This window comes from Arctopsyche grandis, chromosome 9 (assembly GCF_051622035.1).
Source record: "Arctopsyche grandis isolate Sample6627 chromosome 9, ASM5162203v2, whole genome shotgun sequence".
NCBI classification, from domain to species: Eukaryota; Metazoa; Arthropoda; class Insecta; order Trichoptera; family Hydropsychidae; genus Arctopsyche; species Arctopsyche grandis.
In genome coordinates this window covers 22,876,526-22,897,595 of record NC_135363.1, presented here as the reverse complement: position 1 = coordinate 22,897,595, position 21,070 = coordinate 22,876,526, and the positions used below count along the sequence as shown (strand labels likewise).

The following is a 21,070-nucleotide window of genomic DNA, read 5'->3' as shown; positions in this document are numbered from 1 at the left end:
GTAATTTATTTTACAGCCGTGCCAAAATATTATTCCATTTTAAATACTGTTACATGCTAATACATTTAAGAATGCAAATGTTATATATACTTTTTTGTCCGATACAGAATACACATACCAGTGGCGTGCGGTTGAAATTTGTTGAAATGTTTCATACCGCATCATACCGCATCCGCACGACGTCAAACCGCATACTTTTGTATCTACTCGCGCACACATAAAAAAATGAAAATTGATTATGTAAACATCGACTAGTATACTGTTAATGTGACGAAATTAATTTCGTCACGAATTATCAAGGACACAATGGACGTCACTGCTATTAAAACAATTGGCCATTGTTTGATATCCTTCCTTGAATGTTTGGTACCTTGAGTGGTATTTAGCCTGAAAACCTGGCCAAAAAAAACAATATACAAAACTAAATAAAGTATGACTATCTAACTAAACGATAACGTCTTTATTTCGTACTAGTGAACTTATCAATCACTTTGTCAATATCAACATTTTTAGTATCTTCTTGTTGACAACCAATAACAAGTAAATCGCCCAGTCGCTGATTACCACACCTATTATATAACTGAAAAACCGTTCATTTTCGACTGACGACACTGGCAATGTCAGAATGAGATCAATCACTTAAGATCTCGCTAAAACCAAAAGGTAGGCGACTTATACATACATATATGCTCAAAACTGCCGAAATCCCTTATAAAAAAGCATTTGTCGAGCAATATTTGGGCAGTTTACTATAAGGAAATTTTACTGTTTGACGAATTTTCGTGCGACAGGAGATCGCGCGAGCGATTTTCGTAGCGTCGGTTATCCTGGTAGCGATTCACATTTTGGATGTAACCTGTTTACCATAATTACAGAAGAAGAATTTGTAAAGAGTTCTTCTAGGTTGTTGTTATATATCCACTTCATAACCAACTCTGGTGTACTACCTTCTTCAATTTTTCGAGACAACAATTTCAAATCCATTTCAGCTTCTTCTGCTTCCTATATTCTTCGTTAAAAATACATGGCATTTTAACCATTCTCAAAATTTTATCCTTTGTTGCTTTAGCGATCAATGAAATAATTTCCTGCTGAATATCTTTTCCCAAGAAATGAGTCTTTTGTGGTTATTTTTACTACCCGTTTCACAAGATTCTCTAACATCGGATCATATTTCGATCAACTCGATAATTTAAAAAAAATTACCGTTATTTTCTGTGAATAGTTTATCTGAAAATCCTCTAAATAAAATAATTTTGTAGGCTATCGTTAAAATAATTGAAATTATACTCTTGAGCGACTCATCCCAATGTTTCACCTTGCTCAAATATAAATTATTTGGTATACAATCGATAGTTTGATTTATGGAAACCTCTAACCATTAGAACCAGCTTTTGCCAAAGCAAATTCGCCTTTACAAAATATTTTGGAAAGAAAACATAACACTCGATCTAATTCGGAAGAATACACAAGCCATGTTCTATCCACTAATTCACCATTTGCTGTTCTTCGTTGGAAATATATTTTGTTAAAAGACCGCCCTACAGTGTTTTTTGGGTAATAATGAATTAAAACTCATATTGGTCCTGTCAAAACTATAGTTTCAATTCTTTTTTTTCACAAAATGTAATTTTTTTTTAACTGGTCAAATGAATCTGAAAACAGTGTTGCGTCTGTAAATTCAAATGAAGAAAATAATATCAATTTAGAATCTAGAAGTATAAATATAATAAATGATAGTAGTTATAGTGATGCTGTATGTGTTTTTTCCTGGCCAGATGTTTGGAGTACAGAGATGTGGGAAGAAAAAAAACATTCCAGCTTCTAAATTAACTTCCCTTTGCCATTTGATTCCTTTTTCAGTAAGGTTTTGGGCTTCGACCTTCTCGTGGTCCTTACCGAACAGTACTTTTTAATCATCTTTAAAAGTACTGACAAAGAGGAGTCTTCCGGCATGTAGAGTTTTCGACCTCGAGTCATTTAAGTAGAGTCGTAATTAATCATTTAAAAATTCATGTATGTATGAATTGTAAAAATTGTACAAAAAAAAAAAATGTGCAAAATCGAGCGTATCGGCGCGACACTGAAAAAATTAGCACTACACCACTGGATAACATGTTCTTTTTATGTGGTCAAATTTTGAAGGATGTGTTAAGAATGTGGGCTATGATATTCAAACTGTATTGCAATTAAATACGTACTTTTATCGGCTATGGTAAAATAAAAGTCAAGGCGAGTCTGGTTCGACGCAAATTGATAAACGTGTTTTCTATTAGTAACGATTTGTAAGATATCGTTTAAATTGATATAAATTGATATCAATATTGTTATTCAAAATCATCAAAATCAAAATCAAGTTTTTAGAATGAAATTCATCTTAAATTACTTTTCAGAATAATCTTCGTTGATATTTAAGCATTTTTGAGATCATTAGATGATTTTGACAATTTCTCGTTGAGGAACTTTGCCGTCAATTCCTTGAACCGGTCGATGACATTTTGGTGGACGTCAACAGCAGTTTTATGCGTTTTCCGTCTTAAAAAATCTGCTTGATTTAAGGAAGTGATTCGTATGCAATGGGGAATAGTCCAATACACATTACTGAAACTTTTGTGTCTTTTTGTACCCGTTGAAGATGTTCATTGGCTATTCATAGTAACTTCTTCATACACTTTGAGATGAAATTAATTGACAAGACATGTTTAAGGTTGCATCTAAAGTCCCCTCCATGTTTGAATGAATCCAATCCAAGCAAATGATTCTTACTTACATACATACATATATGACTTTCGTCGGTCTCCGTGACGGGCCCGAATGTGAAACGCCCGAAAGCGCAAATATCGGAAGGCAAAGATCGAAAATCGAAAGATCCTAAGTCGAAAGATCAAAAAAAAGGGTGCATGGTAAACGGCACATACTCACGTACATACTCACTTAATTTGCGCGAGCAGGATGCAACAGGAACAAGAGGAACAGACTTTTCCTCCCGTATTAATGTGCGCGCGCAGAATACGGGAGGAAAAGCCTGTTCCTCTTGTTCCTGTTGTATCCTGCTCGCGCAAATTAAGTGAGTATGTACCGTTTACCATGCACCCTTTTTTTTGATCTTTCGACTTAAGATCTTTCGATTTTCGATCTTTGCCTTCCGATATTTGCGTTTTCGGGCTTTTCACATTCGGGCCCGTGAGGTAGACCCGACTTTCGTATATTCATATTATAGTTTTTACTTTGTTTTTATTGCGAATGCAATTATTCAGATTGTTATTTAGAATCAACTGTTTATGTATATGATCATACATTTTTTCAAAATACTACATATTGAAAGAGTAATTTTTGTTAATTAGTTACATAAATTTAAAAAAAAATGTGGACACTGATAATAATAATTGACATTGATAATACATAAATTCCCTGTAGACACATTCACAGTGAAATATTTTTTGAATATTTAATAATCGTATAAAAATGTAAGTACCTATTGTACTTTTAATAATTAGAAATTTTTTGTGCGTGTTTTAATGAAATTAGCCTCCACATCTACATATGTACATAATTAACATACATAAAGTGCTTTTATAAATTAAATATCTACATATATCGTGATAAAAGCAGATGCGTGTGTGTGTGTGTGTGTGTGCTACATGTGAATATGCTTTTCTGATTCTATGATGTCATTATCAAAAATAAGCTGGTAAATAAAAAAGGTCACTTCTATACATTTGTGTATTCATCGATGTTTGAGAAGGATCGTCAGCCAAATGGCGATCAGTTGCTTTTGTAGTCTCGTTTTGATTGGACGTGCCTGGCGAATTTTGCAATTTTTTTTGTGAGTTTTATTTCAATATTGTTCATTTCATCGATTCGTGAAATTTTCATACCGCTCTTTGACCGAAATACCGATCTTGTTAACACGATAACTTTTTATTCAATTTAACAAACGTATAATGGAGATTGTGAACCATGCAAGCCTGTGCTTATTTGAAGTATTATACTTATCTACACTATACGTATATGCATTATATACATAAATAAATACGTTTCCTTTATTTTCGATACAACTTTTTATTATGGAAATGGTTTAAAATTGATGATTTTATTTCGTAGAAAAAATCCTATTGCGATTGATACAATGAAGATATGGTTTTTTGTGGTCGTTGCGATCTGCACAGTCTTTATAGATGACTGCTACTATTTGTTATAGATTTTTTTCTATTTTTGATAGATTTTAATAGCGTTTTGTTTTCATTATTCTTCCTTTTGTGTCAAATCCGTATTCAGACGTAGGCGACTACCATGTGCAGACATTATTGATAGTCCATGCAAATTCTGCCCTATAATTGTACGAACAAATTTTCAACTTGCGAAACAACAAGTCCGAATCCCATCCATGATCTGAGCCAATAGAGCCTATTTCTTTCTGCCAAGCCTCCGTTTGCCTTCTACTTTCCCCTCTATTATAGTCTGTAGGAGGTGATACTTGGGGCCACAAATAAAGTAGCCAAAATATTCCAATTTTTGGCGCTTCACCAAGAAGCTCTTTCTTCTTGTGCAGTAAGAGCATGTTCCTTTCACATTTCAAAAGACTCTATCCTGTTTAAACTTGCCGCTATATGTTTTCATACAGAGATTTCATTCATGTTAATTCATATAAATTTGATTATACAAATCACTTTCTTCATTTCACTTCAGTTCACAACTTCATACATACATACATACAAGTGATACAACTAGATAATTTTTTTTTGATATTTAATTAAGTGTCTCTTTTTGTGAATTATTTGTAATAAAAGCTCCATTACATTTAAATAATAACTAGTGTTGTACCCGATGAAATATCATCGCATAGGTGTTGGCATATTAAGTTATTAAATAATAAAAAAATAAGAAATGTGTCGTCCGTCATGTGTTCGATCCCCACGCAGTCGATTTTTTTTCAAATACCTTTTAAATATATTTAATTTAATATTTATATATAATTGTCTAATATGAAAAACAAAACGGTAAAAACTACCTACATTTAAACAATATAAAATACCAATAGAAAAATTAGTTAAATAAATTTTTAATAGATGATGCTAAATGTTTAGAGACTTTTTGTACGTTTTGTTGACAGTATTTTAGCTGTGACGTTCATATGTATGTTGAATCGAAACGACTATTATGGTACGGCGAGCGTTGTCTTAGACAGACAGACAGACACACGGGCGGAACAGTGATATTATATCATCATCATCATCATCATCATTTATAGCTATTCGCCATCCACTGCTGGATGAAGGCCTCTCCAACACGCTTCCACTCGTCTCTGTTTTGCGCAACTCTCATCCATCTCACCCCACACATTTTCCTAATTTCGTCCACCCATCTTCCCCGCGGTCTTCCTTTTACTCTTTTGCATTCTCTCGGGTACCATTCAAGCACTTCTTTTGTCCACCTTTCGTCCATTCTTCTAGCCACGTGGCCCGCCCATTGCCATTTCGATCTCTTTACTCTATCCAGTGATATTATATATATATGTACATATATATGATGGCGAGTGTCTCGATTACCAACTAATTATAAATGTAATTTTTAACCGACTCGGAGTAACTTTTCAAAAGAAAATTTTCGTCCTTTACCACTATTTGAAGAGAATGATTTTATGAGACCTTCAATTGCATATATCAAAGAACTTGTGATGATCTTGAGTGGTGCGGAAATAGCGTCGTTAAGCATCACTTGGTTATACATATTTTTTTGACTACATTACTATATGTAGCAAGAGTAAATTATTATATGTTTTTCTCTACCCAAGTTCTGGATTCTGGTTCAATTGCACCATTGGTGTTACGCCACTGGCCATATTTATGTTTTATTATCTAAAATATCATGGCCGCTCGCTATTGTTCATACGATTGTATATGTATTGTTGCATTGAGGTGTGGAACTCCTTTAGCGTAGTAAAGAAATAGACGCTGGAGTGGAGAGGGGGGGAAACTTGTCTCAAGGTCAATGTGGAATCATTTTCAAATTGAAAAAAAATGTGCACTAGAATTGATGTTCATAAAAGAAACATGAGAAGTATATGTATACCACATACATATATACAAGATATACTACATATGTACATATAAATAAGATTTTCTCACTGCTCCTTCTTACCCTTTGTCCAAGATTGGGTCAGATTCCTAACGTTTAAATATGGTTCCTACGAGAGATACTATTCTCGGCTACCATTGGAATACGATTTACCATGCTTTTCTTATACCTATCGGTACTGCAGATAGATTTCAATTTTCCTATTTAATGATTGTCACCAATTTAAAACGAACCAAAAATGTAGCAAAGGTCAATTCGAAGAAGTCAATGGATGTTTGCAAATGAGGTCATTCTTTTTATGTGCAATATGATTTTAAAAGCATTCGAATCAATGGAATTTTCATTGTTTATCCTTGAATTCTGCTTAAACATTATAGATTTATATATAATAATATAATAAGGTCTACTATTTTACGAAAATTTAATTTATTTTTTTATTAAAATTTAATGACATGTACATTGGTGGGACCCACTTTGTTTCTTGGCAACTAATATTTTTAGATTCAGGTAATTACTGACTATAATTTATATATGATATTACCTACATACATATATAGGTTTGTCATTTCAAATTGACATTGAAAAGGGGTCAATTTGGAATGAAAAGCCTGTATATGTATGCAGTGGCGGACTGGGACTGAAATCAGTGCATGCCAGGAGTCAAAGGGGGCCCACCCAGGGTTAAAAAAATTGTCCCCCCCCCTCCCTCATATAAAAAATTTTTCTTCTTTCCATCACGCTAAAAATCAAGGGTAACAAATAAATAGAATTTTCAAAAATGGGAAAAAATTTAGGTACAAGAAAAATGGCAAAAGCAAAATAGATCCATAAATTACATTGTACATATATTTCGTATTAACCCTTGTTCTAGGTAAATAGAATGCATCATAAAATAATGCGGCATAAAAGCGGCTTTAGCTCTCGGTAGAAAACAATCAGGGACGTCATTTCAGCTTTTTCTTGGGGGATCATGCAAAGATTGGTCAAATTGAATTTTTTTTCAAAAAATCTTTTTTATATCGGTATAAAAATGGAAAATATTCTTTGCATACACCTTATTGAGTTATAAAATATGAAAAAAATAAGCTTATTTTTGAAAAAATATTATGTAAAAAGTCAAAAAAGCGCCGCAGGCGAAAATTGTTTTCCAAAAACCTTCACATGATCAACGAAAATCCCCCCTACGCCCCCCCCAAATGACGTCCCTGAAAAAAATGCATAATATTTTCAATTAATGTTAATCGAAAATCGGGATTTTGGGGAGGGGGCCCTTATCCTATATTTCTATATACATGGATGTGTCTAGATTAGGGATAGATTTTATATTCGGAAACTGTTTAAAATTGTGTATTTAAATCTCACTATATCGTCGAAGTATAATCAAATGTTATTTTAAAAGTATGAAGTAAATTTAAATCGCTGGTTGATCATGAATCGTCCTATCAAAATAGTTTTAAGGAATTCAGTTTATATTATTCACGGAAATTTGTTTATTCCCATTTTTATTTCAGTAGGTAGTTGTTACATAGATATTGGTATATACATAATATTGAGGTTAGAAATGGGCCCGGCAAAAGGGCCCATGCAAATGTTGAAACTTACATTTCAAGCCTAATAAAAAAAGTTAACCGATCTTGTTGTACCTTGTTGACCGTATTAGTTGTTTGTGTATATCGCAAGAAATTTGTTTTGTTGAATTACCCAAAATTTAGGTCCCAAAGTGCAATATCCTATAAATTTTTACACACGTTAGTTAAAAAGTTATTTAATTTTACTGAGGGCCCATATTTTCTAACAGATAGTGGGGCCCACATGCCATCGGGCATGTTCGCTTGTATGGCCAGTCCGCCACTGTATGTACATATGTACGAATATAAAACTAGCAGATGCACATAGATGAAAATAATAATAACTAAAATACCATCCAAAAGAAAATTTCCATAGTAATTTATTTTAAATATTTGAAAAGATGCTGCACATACATATGTACGTATAGAATTTTTATTACCACTCAATAAACTTCATCAATATACATAAAGTATGTTTATCGTAAAATAGTTTGTAATAGTTTGTCTAAAAATACAAACACACTTTCAGCTGTCATGTTACATGTTTATTATATTATACATAATACAGTTCCATGGAATATACATATAGTCGAGTCTAAATTTAAATAAAAACGCATGACCAATCATATAAAAATGTAGTCACACCCAATACATACATACGTACGTGTGCATATATGTATGTATAACCTTGTTTGAATGGTGTACGAATTCGTAGCATCAATAAAAGTATTATATAAGTGTTTTGTATTTATATTCAAAGCGATTAAAATGAAATTGATTTCAGGTCAAAGAGATTTCGTCAAAACAGCATTTAAAATGGTGATACGGGTTTTCCTTGTTTTATCGGCGGCTGGTATGATTTGCTAATCTTATTACATGTATTAAAAAGTATGTTTATTTTTCGGAAAGAACATAGGGATACATAATTATACAATTTCAGCATATGCACATGCTCTTGTCAACTGCGATTTTACACCCAAGTGCTACTCGGGAAAGATCGACGTGACTGGTATGCCTACGAGTGAAAATGAAATCAAAGACTATTGCAAGTATGTATTCAGTGATTATTTTAATCTAGAAAATATGTACAGAGTCCAAGTACAACTAAAACTAATTACTTACAGAGCAATAAAAGAGATCTTACAATGCACCGATAATTGGGCCAAGGAGTGTATGACTCAAGAAGAGATTCAAGGGATGCGTGAAAAAATAGAAGAACCATTTAAATTTCAAAAGAAGCTTTGCGACGATGAAAAATTCCGAAGTGGTAAACAAAATCAATATAAATATATATACAAAGTGTGGTGGTTTATGCAGCATACATGTTTTATGGGTCTACCTCACGGGCCCGAATGTGAAACGCTCGAAAACGCAAATATCGGAAGGCAAAGATCGAAAATCGAAAGATCTTAAGTCGAAAGATAAAAAAGGGTGCATGGTAAACGGTAAATACTCACTTAATTTGCGTGAGCAGGATACAACAGGAACAAGAGGAACAGGCTTTTCCTCCCGTATTCTGCGCGCGCACATTAATACGGGAGAAAAAGCCTGTTCCTCTTGTTCCAGTTGTATCCTGTTCGCGCAAATTAAGTTAGTATGTACCGTTTACCATGCACCCTTTTTTTGATCTTTCGATTTTCGATCTTTGACTTCCGATATTTGCGTTTTCAAGCGTTTCACATTCGGGCCCGTGATGGAGACCGATGTTTTATGTACATATATTATGGCAGGTGTTACTTTATGGTTTCTTAAAATGTATTTTTTTGTTGACTCTAGATTATCTTCAAGAAAAAGAAAGCATTGAAAAAGTCTCTTATGAATGGAAAAAGTGCCAAACCAATTTTGCAAATGCTATGACGGATGCAACTAAAAATATTTTGGAAATCGTTAATCGAATGTGTTGGTATGTATGACCTTATAAATACAAACATGCACTTATAGTGATAAACATGTTTTTATCCCTAAAAGTTATTTTTATTCTCAATGTACAGTTAAATCGTACCCATATTCAGTGGCGTAGTTACCGCGCCCGCAGACCCCGCAATGCGGGGGGGCGCCGAGACCTGGGGGGCGCCACGAAGCGCGCCTTTTTCACTGATTTTTTAATTTGTTCCGTAATTTTTTTGAAATTACTTTTTTAAAACTTCTTATTTTTCAACCTATTTGTAATATACTATATGTACATACATTATTATACATATTTTGAATTCATCCTCATTGTGTAATTGATCTATGCCAATAGGGCTAGAAGACTGCCGTCTTTTTACATACCTCCTTTACGTTTCACATGGCTTTTTCCATCTTTTGAACGTCAGTGCCACTTTTCAACCTAGTTACCGAGAATTCTCTCTTATTCTTGTATATATTTTTTCAATGTGTAAACAACAAAACAAAATTATATGATTAAAACCAATAAAATTTATAAATTTTCGCTGTCACCATTAACATGTGGGAAGTTTTTAAGGAAAATTCATCATCAGATACTTTAAACAGATTGTGCACTGCTTGTTGGTCGTCCAGATTAAACTATTAATGCACTTCGATATATATGTAGGTACATATACCGATACGTAAAAAAGGTATAAATTATTAATTTGGAAAGTTATTTTGCTGTAAGTAAATAATATGAATAATAGGAGGGGGGAGGGGGCGCCTCAAAATATTTTGCGGGGGGGCACCAGGAATTCACGCTACGCCACTGCCCATACTATATGAATACATACACAATTATAATAAAGTACATACATATCTTGAATCTTCAACATAATTATTCTTTATAATGATACTTAAATTAAAGATGGATGTTCTTTTAAATATTTTTTCAGCGCTCAGGAATCTTACAAAAAGTGCACCAGTATGATGTGTGAAAGTAGGTGTACCCCAGAGGCAGATAAAATTGTTCAACAGATTTTAGATATGCCAAAGCAGGCAACGGAATATCAATGCAACACGACGAATATGGCTGAATGTCCTAGTAAATCGTCTCATACCACATACAGCATCATTGCATCTATTATAACGATGTCGGTATTAGTATTAGTTCGTTAAGTCATACGTTTACTTACAGTGTATCTTTCATGATAATTGTAGTATAAGCTTAACATTATATCAAATCAAGTTTTCCCTGTGATGTTATGATCTTACATTTTTTTAAATTTTCAAATATAAATCATACCAATTTATTGTTTGTAAAAGCTTTTATTAATATAATAATTACTATATGTATGTAACTTTCGGTGCTAGTTGTTATTGCTTTCCAACTTTTATATAAATGTAAATATTTTATTTCATTAAAATAATACCAAAATATGAGAATTTGTTTTATTTTTGTTGCTATGCCCACAATTACTTAATTTAAACGAGGTAAGAACGTATGTATGAATCAATTTTGAATTGTTCATAGGTATCAATTACTACGTCAACTGAATAGTTTGATGTCACGGTAATGTTTGCAAATAACAATGACACAACTGCAACAGGTCATATGATTACATTAGCCTATGAGTGTACACATATGTTTTTTTTTTGTATATAAATATAATATAACGAGAAAATATGTATATTATTTAATAATCGCAATTAGTATACATATGTATGTAGATTAGATATATTTAATTTTGATTGAAATTTAATGAGCTAATATTATACTTCACTTCTGTTGAGAAATTGTTTTTCAAATGTTTGAGTGTCCAACTCAAAGAGTTAACTAATTTAAACGCATATGCATTTAACATAATTAGTAAAAGCCCATACAATACTGTAAAGATAATTGGAAATAATATTAACTGTATTTGATTTTTTTAAATTTTGAATTCTAAAGGAGACACAAAATTTAAATTCAATATTTGTAATTAATTTTGATTGCCCATCGAATATACGTATGTATGTACTGTGCAAAATAAATAAATTATAATTTTTAAGATAAAAGAAGTGGATCATTATTAAGAAACAAAAAAAAACAACACTAGTGTTGTACCCGATAAAATATCATCGCATATTAAGTTATTAAATTAAAAGAATCCAAATGTATTCCAAATACCTTTTAAATATATATAATTTAATATTTATATTTAATTGTTTGATATGAAAAAATAAGATAAAAATTACATACATATAAACGATATAAAATACCAATAGAAAAATTAATTAATTAATAAATAAATTTTCAATAGATGGCGCTAAATGCGCAGAGACTTAGTGCACATTGTGGTGCACAATATAAATCGACGAACGGAACGAAAAATTGATTTTTGCATCTTTGATGAAAAAAGTTTTCATCAAAGATGCAAAAATCAAGATATTGAAGTCGAATCACGAATTGATTCGAATTCAGATGAATTTCTCAGTAGTGATAGTGAAAATCAGAAACCTTTAAAGGACAATGGAAAATTTAATATTATGTACTATGTACTGTATGTACAAATAGCCAATAATTCGTCGATACTGTATGTACAAATAGCCAAAAATTCGTCGATACTGTGTGTATGTACAAATAGCCACAACCTACAATATAAAAATGAATGTCTGTCTGTATGTCTCGAATAGGCTCCTAAACCACTGAACCGATTACGATGGAACTTTCAGGATTTGTTGTATGCATGTCCGGGAAGATTACTGTAAAAAAGAAACGGGAAAAACGGGAATGAGTGTCATTGCAACGCAATAGTTTCAAATGTGTTCGCTGCCCGCGTTTTTTCTGACAAATGTTATTGTGGCATTGCAACGCATGCCGGGTTCAGCTAGTTTAATTATAAAAATGTATCCTATGTTGTTTATTGTGTGTTTTTGAATGCATTGTGCAACTTTTAACGATGCTTGCCCATCTTGCGATTAATATAAACAAACAGAGAAGTTTTTATCGAACATACATACGTCAAGCACCAAGCATCAAATACGACTGATGCTAAAATTATTTAGGAATATCTGTGGAAAATGTACATAGAATATATTTGACGTCATGCACAAAATATATTTTAGATTTATTAACATTTTACGTCATTTGAATGGATGAATAATAAGTCTTAGTCATAAATAAAGACTGATAGTATTTTAATTTAATTTTTAAAGATTTGTAACTTTGAAATGAAAACCTATGAATGGTAACAGATTATGCATATGTAGAATTCTCCCGCCAGTTGTTGTTCAAAAACTGGAATCGGAACGGAACTGGTTGGCTCAAAAATTTCGATAGATACGAATTTCACTATCGAAAAAAGAAGACTATAATTACGTTTACGATGAACAGGTTTTTTGCAGGTATATAATTTTTGCCTTTTTCACTTTGCAAATTGCAAACAAACAGCCTTGATATAACACGACGCCCGCTAGTATAACTTGTGTTGTTAGACCAGTGGGACGTGTTCAACAGTTCCAATTCGTAAGCATTAAAAATAAACCGTCTGTGGTCTTTTTTTTCGTTTTACGATTCAATGTGTGTATAAATAATATGTGGGTCATCATTTCCAATAAATGCAGAGGCCTTGATGTTTTTGCTAGAAATTCAATTCGATTGAAATGCATAAACAGCGATGATTAGCTCACTACATGCATGTGTTTACGTAGGTTTATTGAGTGTGTAATTTTGTCTGTAAGGCAAAACTATGTAATGAAAGTGATGTATGTGTTTTAAAAATCAGTATTCGCTGTTTTGATTGTACATGTAGGAATGTCGAAACTGATTGAATATTCACCTTGAATTGATTATTTATATTTAGAAATGATGTAATATATAAAGAAGTGTGTTTGATGTTAACAAATTTTGGTTGATACATATCCCCGTAGCGTCTTTCAATACATTTGCATAGACGTTGCATGTTTAAAGGCCGTTTTAATGTAGTTTTATATGTATATTTATAGCAAATTCGTGTCTAAGTTACAACTAGCTGAAAACAAAATACGTACACTTTCTTTGTCTTATTCGCTCTATACGATAGATTATTACTTTAATTTCCATATTTAGCGCAAACTATAATAATATTAGGCTTTGTTACTTAAAAAATGTAATTTCTGCGAGTATAGATGTGTATGTATGTATGTATGTGTGGTGTTGTTAAAAAAGGGGTGCGGTTTAATTATATGTAACACAATCGAAGGCATATATGAGCGGGAATTTCATATGTAATTTACTCAGTGAAGAAATATCGATCGTGATGTTTACTCAGCCCCTTGTTGTGGTTTGTACCTTTATTTATTTTTTATGACCCACTGTACGACAGATGTTTTTCGCGTGACTTGTAAAGAACGGGTTTTTCGGTTACAAGCCACTAAAAAGTGAAAACGTATTGTGTGTATTATGTATGTATAGTAGAAACAATTAGGTGAGAGTATCGGGTCAAAAACCTTTTGTACGTGCCAGGTAATATCAAAAATGATGTATAAATGTTTCATCTACATATATAGTGTTACGGGGACGAGTAGGAGATTTTGTAGAATTTGAGGGAAACACAATTCGTGAGAAAAATGTAGCAAAACAATAAAGTTAATTAAAAACAATATTTTAAGATTTTAGTATTTGCATATGTATCCCTTGAGTGTATCGAAATGGTTGGGTAGATACACACAATTCGTTTTGTATGACTTTTGGCGCTCTAGATTTAAATTTTAAGGCGTCTTTGGCACATCGAGCGGCGCCCTAATATATTTGGCGCCCTTGGGCGCCCCCCGACCCAGCCCCCCCCTAAAACCGGCACTGTGTATATCCGATAAAAACTTCTCTGTTTGTTTATATTACTCGCAAGATGGGCAAGCATTGTTAAAAATTGCACAATGCATTCAATTATAGAGAAAAATGTAGCAAAGCCATAAAATTAATTAAAAACAATATTTTAAGATTTTAGTATTTGCATATGTATCCCTTGAGTGTATCGAGAAATGGTTGGGTAGATAAATACAATTCGTTGTGCAGATTAAGAGGGATAATGATATTTGAGTGAAACACAATTCGTGAGAAAAATGCAGCTAAAGCAATAAAGATTTTGAAAGTCTCATAAATAACATTAAAGGAAAATATCAATTAAGCGTGAGCTCAAACAATCAAGATAAACAACAAGCGGGAATAAAGAGTAATATAAGTACATATGTACATAGGTTGTAAGATATTCATCACATAACAAGAGACTACAATTTTAATTCAATAATAAAAATATCAATAAGTTATTTGGTTTAAATAATAATTAATTTCTTTTGGTATGAATAATTTTGTGAATTAGTTGAAATTTGATCTTAAACATATCCATTTTTTAGTAATAATGTAAAGATTTTCAAAAAGCATTAATTTTGTTGAATTAATATTTTCTTTGAAGTTCAATTCTTGGCAAGCCGTTGTTGGTGACTGTTGATGTTAAGATTACGTTACAATTTTGGAGCGGAAGTGGGTATCCCAAATTTCCTCTCAGTTTCATGTAGTAAATCGATTTCTCAAAGATCCATTTCTGTTAAAATGTCAAACAATATGTGAATATATACATATACTGTTATATTACAGTATAGCAGTGTAATGTTGAATGATAACGACATTAACAATTGTACGTTAACTATTGTCACGTCGTTCCATTGTGGTGTACCCACAACTTCCTTTTTACTTGAGAATAAACAGATATATGTATTCAGTGAACAGATAATATATGAACACTGATGTCATTCAACCAGATTATGTTTTCAATATTATATGAATCATGTGGTTTTATTTAATTTATCAATATTTAATATAAATGGATGACACATTTAATAACTATATTATTAATCTTATGGTTAATTTCCAGAAACATGAGTTTTCACAGACGTACTTCTATGGAATTGGTCATATTGACTATTTTAGCAACAATAGGTAATTTGTATTATGTTTGCGAACATGTTTTTAATTGCATTTAACTGGTTATTTTTGATAGAATATTCAATTGGAATGAATTATAAAACAAATTTTACCGCCAGTTTTAGTTTATGGAGATGGAAATGAAGATATAAATTGTGATGTGACTCCAACATGTTTATACACACCTAAAATTGGAGAAAGTCTACCAGTAACCGAAGATGAGATACAAGACGAGTGCAGGTAATGTATATATACATAATTAATTGATCTCCATTAATATGTATGACTGAATATAAATAATGGAATGTTTCTGATATTTTTCAGGGATTTGAGACAATTCCAAGACTGCACACAAATGTGGACAAAGAAATGCTTATCACCTGAAAATGCCGAGTTATTCCAAATCAACATTGAAAAGCCTTTGAAGTTTGTAAGAGCGTTGTGCGGAAATCAAAAATTCAGATTAGGTATTAATTTTCAAATTCTATTTATTCTATTAAATTAAAAATGCACTGCTAGTTTGAAGCTTCTGCGAGCGATCATTTTGAGAAGTCAATAAAAATTGTTTATATGTATGGTTGTAATATAAATTGATATCAAATAATATTAAAAATATAATATAAACTATAGTAATTTATCAATAATTGTCTCCATATATTAGAAATATAATATAACTATAAATACATATGTATACTTAATCTCTAGTAAATTTTATTAAATGTTTTATATGATTGATAAATGTCATACAGTAAATAATGCGGTTTTTTATAATATCATAAAATTAGCCAACAGATATTGTTGTAGTATAACAATATTTTATGTCGCTTAAAAGTATATTGAAACTAATTTATGATATCAAATATTTCAGATTATCTCAATGAAAAAGAGAGTTTCATGAAGATTTCTGCCGACTGGAAGGAATGCATAGCAGGCTTCCAAGATTCATCCAAACAATCTGAGCTATCAGGGAAAAATGATACTAATGGAAAAGAATTTTGCTGGTAAATCATATTAAAATATATAAATTTCAATGATTGTGTGAGCATTTGAGAATTCGCAAAACGTCGCAGGGGTTCAATCTCGACAGAGTGGGTTGAATTGCAATTTATGTTCAGCGTTATTTACAATGGAGACCGACAAAAACGTCTAAAACGATTAATTGATGTACTAATTGTCTTGGTCATAAAACGAATCATTTTTTCAATGCCATTCTGCGGTGGGTGTGAATCATTGAGGTTTCTTTAATTTAATTTATTCTTTTTAGCGCTCTACGTAGCTTCAATGAGTGTACTGATAAACTGTGTAGCAGTGGTTGTACAAATGCAGCTAAAAATATGTTGGGCAGCATCATTGAAATGACGAAGGCTGCTATCGAAGTGGTCAACTGCAAAGTATTAGATCTATCCGATTGTCCGACTGCGTCTGGTTCAGCAACATTTTTTTCTAGTTTAATTCTCAGTGTGATACCTGTAGTAATTTTGCTAATATTCAATAATTAAGAATATTTCAGCTATTTTCAATCTACAAATTAGTGTTATTATTTATGTGAATAAGTATTTTTTGTATATGTATGTTATTAGTATTTTTTGTTGATGTGAATAAATTATGAAATATATTCATCGTAACACATTTCATTTTGAATGCATTTTTCAATTAAGATTTGATACGTTATTTTATAAATTAAATGCCAAGTATCTAAATGTTACCGTTTAACATTAATCTAATGAAATAGTTAACGATAGGGATTAATGAACGATAAAAATAGTTAAATATATTTTTAATTATTATACTAATTTTTCTGAGACTTAAATAATTTTATTATATTGATTTGAATAAGGATTTGCTATTTTTTATTACAATAAATCAAATTAATTTAAGTGACATCTATTGAAAAAATTGTTAAGCTGATGTCATAAAAAGTTCACATTATGTTATGTACATATTTACTTGTGCAGAAACAATTTAGGGAGTTTATAGTTAAACTTTTTGACTTTTCATGTGGATTATTAAAAAAACATTACTTAATTTATCAAGTTTTATAAAACAACTGATTTTGTTGGCTTGTTTAAAAAATATTGAGTGAAAATAGGGAATTTCTATAAGAAATTAGTATTGTATACATACATTTAGTATATGCATATATTTATAGAGACTATAATCTATTCGACTGCTTATTAATTTTTAATTAATATGGACCAAATCACGTCATTCATTCATCGCTTTTGTTTTTAAAAGCTTTTTATCTCAATTTTTATATATATTGAATAGGTACATACATATGTTTACCATATTACACTTTAAAATTATATTTAAACACATCCAAAGGATAAGAAAATTTTACCTACTTATTTATAAATATGCACTTCATGTTTTAAATTTACTTCATAAGCCATTGTTTGTTGTAGCATTTTTATGTCCTATCTATCATATACCAGCAACATACATACTTTAAATTATATTCTGAATACTTGTGATACTCATTGAACTCTGTCATGAAGTTTATTAGAGCATGAAAGTCTTTATATTTAATCTTGATAATTACAATGTTCTAAAATTTTATGCGAAATTATTTCTATCAAATTCAAAATATAAAACAATGACTATTCACTTATTAAATATAATACAGTATTCAATTGTTTTTCATTACACATTTTGTCTCGTGGCCATTTTCTAAATTCGTAGTAATAAATTTTCGTTTTGAAAACTAAAATGGCAGAAGAAATTGATTGCGTATGCTCGAACGACCTCATCTTGCTCTTGCCTCTTCCCCCGTTGGGAGAGCAAGACGCCAACACCATAACTACATTTCCCATCGACCTAATTGTTGTGCCTAATCCTGATCTACAATCGGGTCAGATCACCAGATTTGAAAACGCAAATCAAAACCTGTACTCCACCTATTCAGATACCTTAGAACCGGTGAGGATAGTGGTCGAGCTACCGGCCAAACGCGTCAAAGCCTCTCAAAAGAACGGCACTGCCTGTTGTGGCAAAACGGCTTCAGGTAATTTCATCATCACATACATCCATCCAAATCTTAATGCTGACTGTGTTTTAAAATATATAATAAATAATTAAGGTGGATGTTTGAATCCAGGCTCTGGAAATGAGGGTTTAGAATTAACATCGAGGGATATCAATTTGAACATTCAACTGTTATTGGACAAGACAAGCAGAGTTGGAGCATCGGTAGATTCGTCATCGTCTGAGCTATCAGATGTGAACACTGCACTTGTCGGATGCAAGAGATGCAAAGGAGGTTGCACCAATAGTTGCATTGCACATTGCAGCAAACCCAGAGCCAGTCTGAAGAAACGCCCCAAGCAGGAGAGCAAGGTTGATAAAGCAAATTTAAATAAATTAGAAAACTAATATGAAAAGTTCAGTCATTTATTTTTGAAATAAATTTCATTTGGGCTCAATTTTTAATGTATCATATTTACATAGTTATAAAGGATATGATTTTGGTTATGTTTAATATATGTATTATATTGAACTCGATTTAGTAATTTACATACGGATTTTCATATCACAAGATTAGGTAAATATTTTGTATAAAAATTTGAAAATGGCCGATTGTTTGAAAATATTGTTGATTTTCAGATGTCAGGTTGTGAAGAGAATAATTCTACAAGTTAAAATTTTCCTCTCAATTTTTTGGACTGTGTAAATTAACTTACAATACTTGAAATCAAATATCATCACAGGAGGTAATAATTATATGTGATTTTTTTTGTTTGTTTTAGGAAGTTAAAAAAATAGAGCCAGAGTCAAATACAACGTTGGAAGTCTCGCACATGGATAGTTTAATTTTGATTCGCCGAGGTTTATTATTCATATATATATATTTTTCATTTATGAATATATATTTTGAAATAAAAATTGATATAAAGCAGACAACGTTGGTATTTGTTTTTCAAATACTCGCATTTCTATTTTTCATATATGCTTGTTCTAAATACATGTTATATTAATTTGTTAATTAAAGTGTATTAATTTCGGACTCAAATTAAGAAATTTTTATTTCAATGTAACGTTATTCGTCATGGTTTTTATTTTACCACTGTGTATGTATGTAGATAAGTATGAAAGTATTAGTTTGTTGCAGAATCGCAATTTATATCAGTTGAAGCGTCGAAAAATGAAGTAGAAAATGAAAATTCACACGTTAATCGATCTTGTCCGTGTTGTGGTAATTGATTTTTAAATTTTATTAATACATACGTGTATAATTAGAATTTTATGATTTGAAAATATTAAAAAAATATATTTTTTATTTCTAGATGATAAATAAATTGATTCTTAATGGAAGTTTAAAAAACATCAAATATTCATATGAAGCTAAATTGAAATTTACAATTTTTTTTTGACAAAATGTTATAATTTGGGTCACATGTATACAAATACACATTTTTCATGAAATATATTTTTTTATTTATTTTTTTATGAGCCATTTAATATGGAAGTGACGAGTCTAAATAAAAAAATTCTGATGTTTCCAACCATGACTATGTATGTATTTGAGGAATATAAGAAGGTTACAAAACCAAATTTGATATTGAACCGTACAGACACATTCACACATACCGGCAGTATTATGAAATACTATAGCTATGACAGCCTTTTCGATACAAATTGAGTGCAAATTTATGTGCTTGAATAGTACCCGAGAGAATGCAAAAGGGTAAAAGGAAGACCGTAGGGAAGATGGGTAGACGAAATTAGGAAAATGTGTGGGATGAGATGGGTAGGAGTAGCGCAAAACAGAGACGAGTGGAAGCGTGTTGGAGAGGCTTTCATCCAACAGTGGATGGTAAGTGGCTGTAGATGATGATGATGATATCATAGGTTAATTTTCTCACATTGATTATTGTTTGTGCAGGCGCTACTTTGGCAATGCGCAAGCGCTGTGATTTATATGGGGGGGTGCCAAGCCATAACGTTGTACGTGCCACATATGTAGTGCCACATATGCGTTTTATTGTTGCACTCTTAAACAACTTGCACTCTTAAAACAACATGAAGTAGAAAATCATAACATTGTAAGTATTAATTGCACTGTCACTTTTACTGTCAGTACTTTAAAGATGGATATATAGGTACATATGGTGGCACGACAAATCAGCGCAACGACAATTCAGCGCAAAATCAATTTTTTCAATAAGTTTTCGAAAATAATTACTGTATCGAAATTGTTGGCCATATCTACATAATAATTTCATAAATGCGAATAAATTTATTTGATACTCTTTGTGCCAAGAAATATTACGCAAGCAGGGTTTCTCAACTAAGGCCGGACAGCAATTTTTTTTTTCAAATAGTTTTTTAGCTATCCAAACTTTTGCATATGCAGGGTCTCTAAACTAAGGTCCGTAAATCGTCATTATGAACTTTGCTTTTGATAAAAAATGGGAGAATCTTTGGTTTTCGATTTTTTCCCCAAAAATTTTTTTTAAAATCCTACGTATTCAGGGTCTCTCAACTGAGTTCCGCAAAAAATATTTTTTAAAAAGAGTTTCCACACCAGGATACACAGCAAAAAATCTTACGTATGAGCGGATTCTAGACCAAGGTTTCGCAAGCCCGTCTTGCGTTCTGGGTTCTGCTATTCATA

At 31.6% G+C, this 21,070-nt stretch overlaps 3 protein-coding genes across 6 annotated transcripts; all 3 read left to right on the top strand.

Moving 5' to 3' along the window:
• Positions 1 to 3,707: 3,707 nt before the first annotated feature.
• On the top strand, positions 3,708 to 10,957 carry LOC143916533 (uncharacterized). Its single transcript, XM_077437674.1, has 6 exons — positions 3,708 to 3,826; positions 8,431 to 8,499; positions 8,587 to 8,695; positions 8,771 to 8,913; positions 9,423 to 9,549; positions 10,472 to 10,957. The coding sequence occupies exons 2-6, from the start codon at positions 8,463 to 8,465 to the stop codon at positions 10,692 to 10,694; spliced, it is 639 nt and encodes a 212-aa protein (XP_077293800.1). The 5' UTR covers positions 3,708 to 3,826; positions 8,431 to 8,462; the 3' UTR covers positions 10,695 to 10,957.
• Positions 10,958 to 12,924: 1,967 nt separating this feature from the next.
• LOC143916532 (uncharacterized) lies at positions 12,925 to 18,088 on the top strand. Its single transcript, XM_077437673.1, has 6 exons — positions 12,925 to 13,023; positions 15,407 to 15,471; positions 15,576 to 15,696; positions 15,781 to 15,923; positions 16,325 to 16,457; positions 16,721 to 18,088. Exons 2-6 carry the CDS (start codon positions 15,411 to 15,413, stop codon positions 16,953 to 16,955), a joined length of 693 nt encoding a protein of 230 aa, XP_077293799.1. The 5' UTR covers positions 12,925 to 13,023; positions 15,407 to 15,410; the 3' UTR covers positions 16,956 to 18,088.
• LOC143916531 (uncharacterized) lies at positions 17,424 to 19,875 on the top strand. 4 transcript variants are annotated; one of them, XM_077437670.1, is made up of 5 exons: positions 17,424 to 18,460; positions 18,536 to 18,792; positions 19,203 to 19,281; positions 19,565 to 19,648; positions 19,740 to 19,875. In XM_077437670.1, exons 1-5 carry the CDS (start codon positions 18,166 to 18,168, stop codon positions 19,748 to 19,750), a joined length of 726 nt encoding a protein of 241 aa, XP_077293796.1. In that variant the 5' UTR covers positions 17,424 to 18,165; the 3' UTR covers positions 19,751 to 19,875. The 4 variants fall into 4 exon arrangements, 2 of the variants coding, with proteins under 2 accessions (XP_077293796.1, XP_077293798.1); XM_077437672.1 differs by having other exon boundaries at positions 17,596 to 18,460; positions 18,554 to 18,792; XR_013260982.1 differs by having other exon boundaries at positions 17,847 to 18,460; positions 18,554 to 18,792; positions 19,555 to 19,648; positions 19,740 to 19,872.
• The last annotated feature ends 1,195 nt before the right edge of the window (positions 19,876 to 21,070 follow it).

Excerpts from the sequence above, each read along its gene's own strand:
- LOC143916532 (XM_077437673.1), top strand. The coding sequence starts at position 15,411 with ATGAGTTTTCACAGACGTACTTCTATGGAATTGGTCATATTGACTATT. Across the intron at positions 15,924-16,324 it reads AAATCAAAAATTCAGATTAG|ATTATCTCAATGAAAAAGAG; the intron begins GTATTAATTTTC and ends CAAATATTTCAG. Across the intron at positions 16,458-16,720 it reads AATGGAAAAGAATTTTGCTG|CGCTCTACGTAGCTTCAATG; the intron begins GTAAATCATATT and ends TATTCTTTTTAG.
- LOC143916533 (XM_077437674.1), top strand. The coding sequence starts at position 8,463 with ATGGTGATACGGGTTTTCCTTGTTTTATCGGCGGCTG. Across the intron at positions 8,696-8,770 it reads GAAATCAAAGACTATTGCAA|AGCAATAAAAGAGATCTTAC; the intron begins GTATGTATTCAG and ends AATTACTTACAG. Across the intron at positions 8,914-9,422 it reads CGATGAAAAATTCCGAAGTG|ATTATCTTCAAGAAAAAGAA; the intron begins GTAAACAAAATC and ends TGTTGACTCTAG.
- LOC143916531 (XM_077437670.1), top strand. The coding sequence starts at position 18,166 with ATGGCAGAAGAAATTGATTGCGTATGCTCGAACGACCTCATCTTGCTC. Across the intron at positions 18,793-19,202 it reads GCCCCAAGCAGGAGAGCAAG|GAAGTTAAAAAAATAGAGCC; the intron begins GTTGATAAAGCA and ends TGTTTGTTTTAG. Across the intron at positions 19,282-19,564 it reads TTTAATTTTGATTCGCCGAG|AATCGCAATTTATATCAGTT; the intron begins GTTTATTATTCA and ends AGTTTGTTGCAG.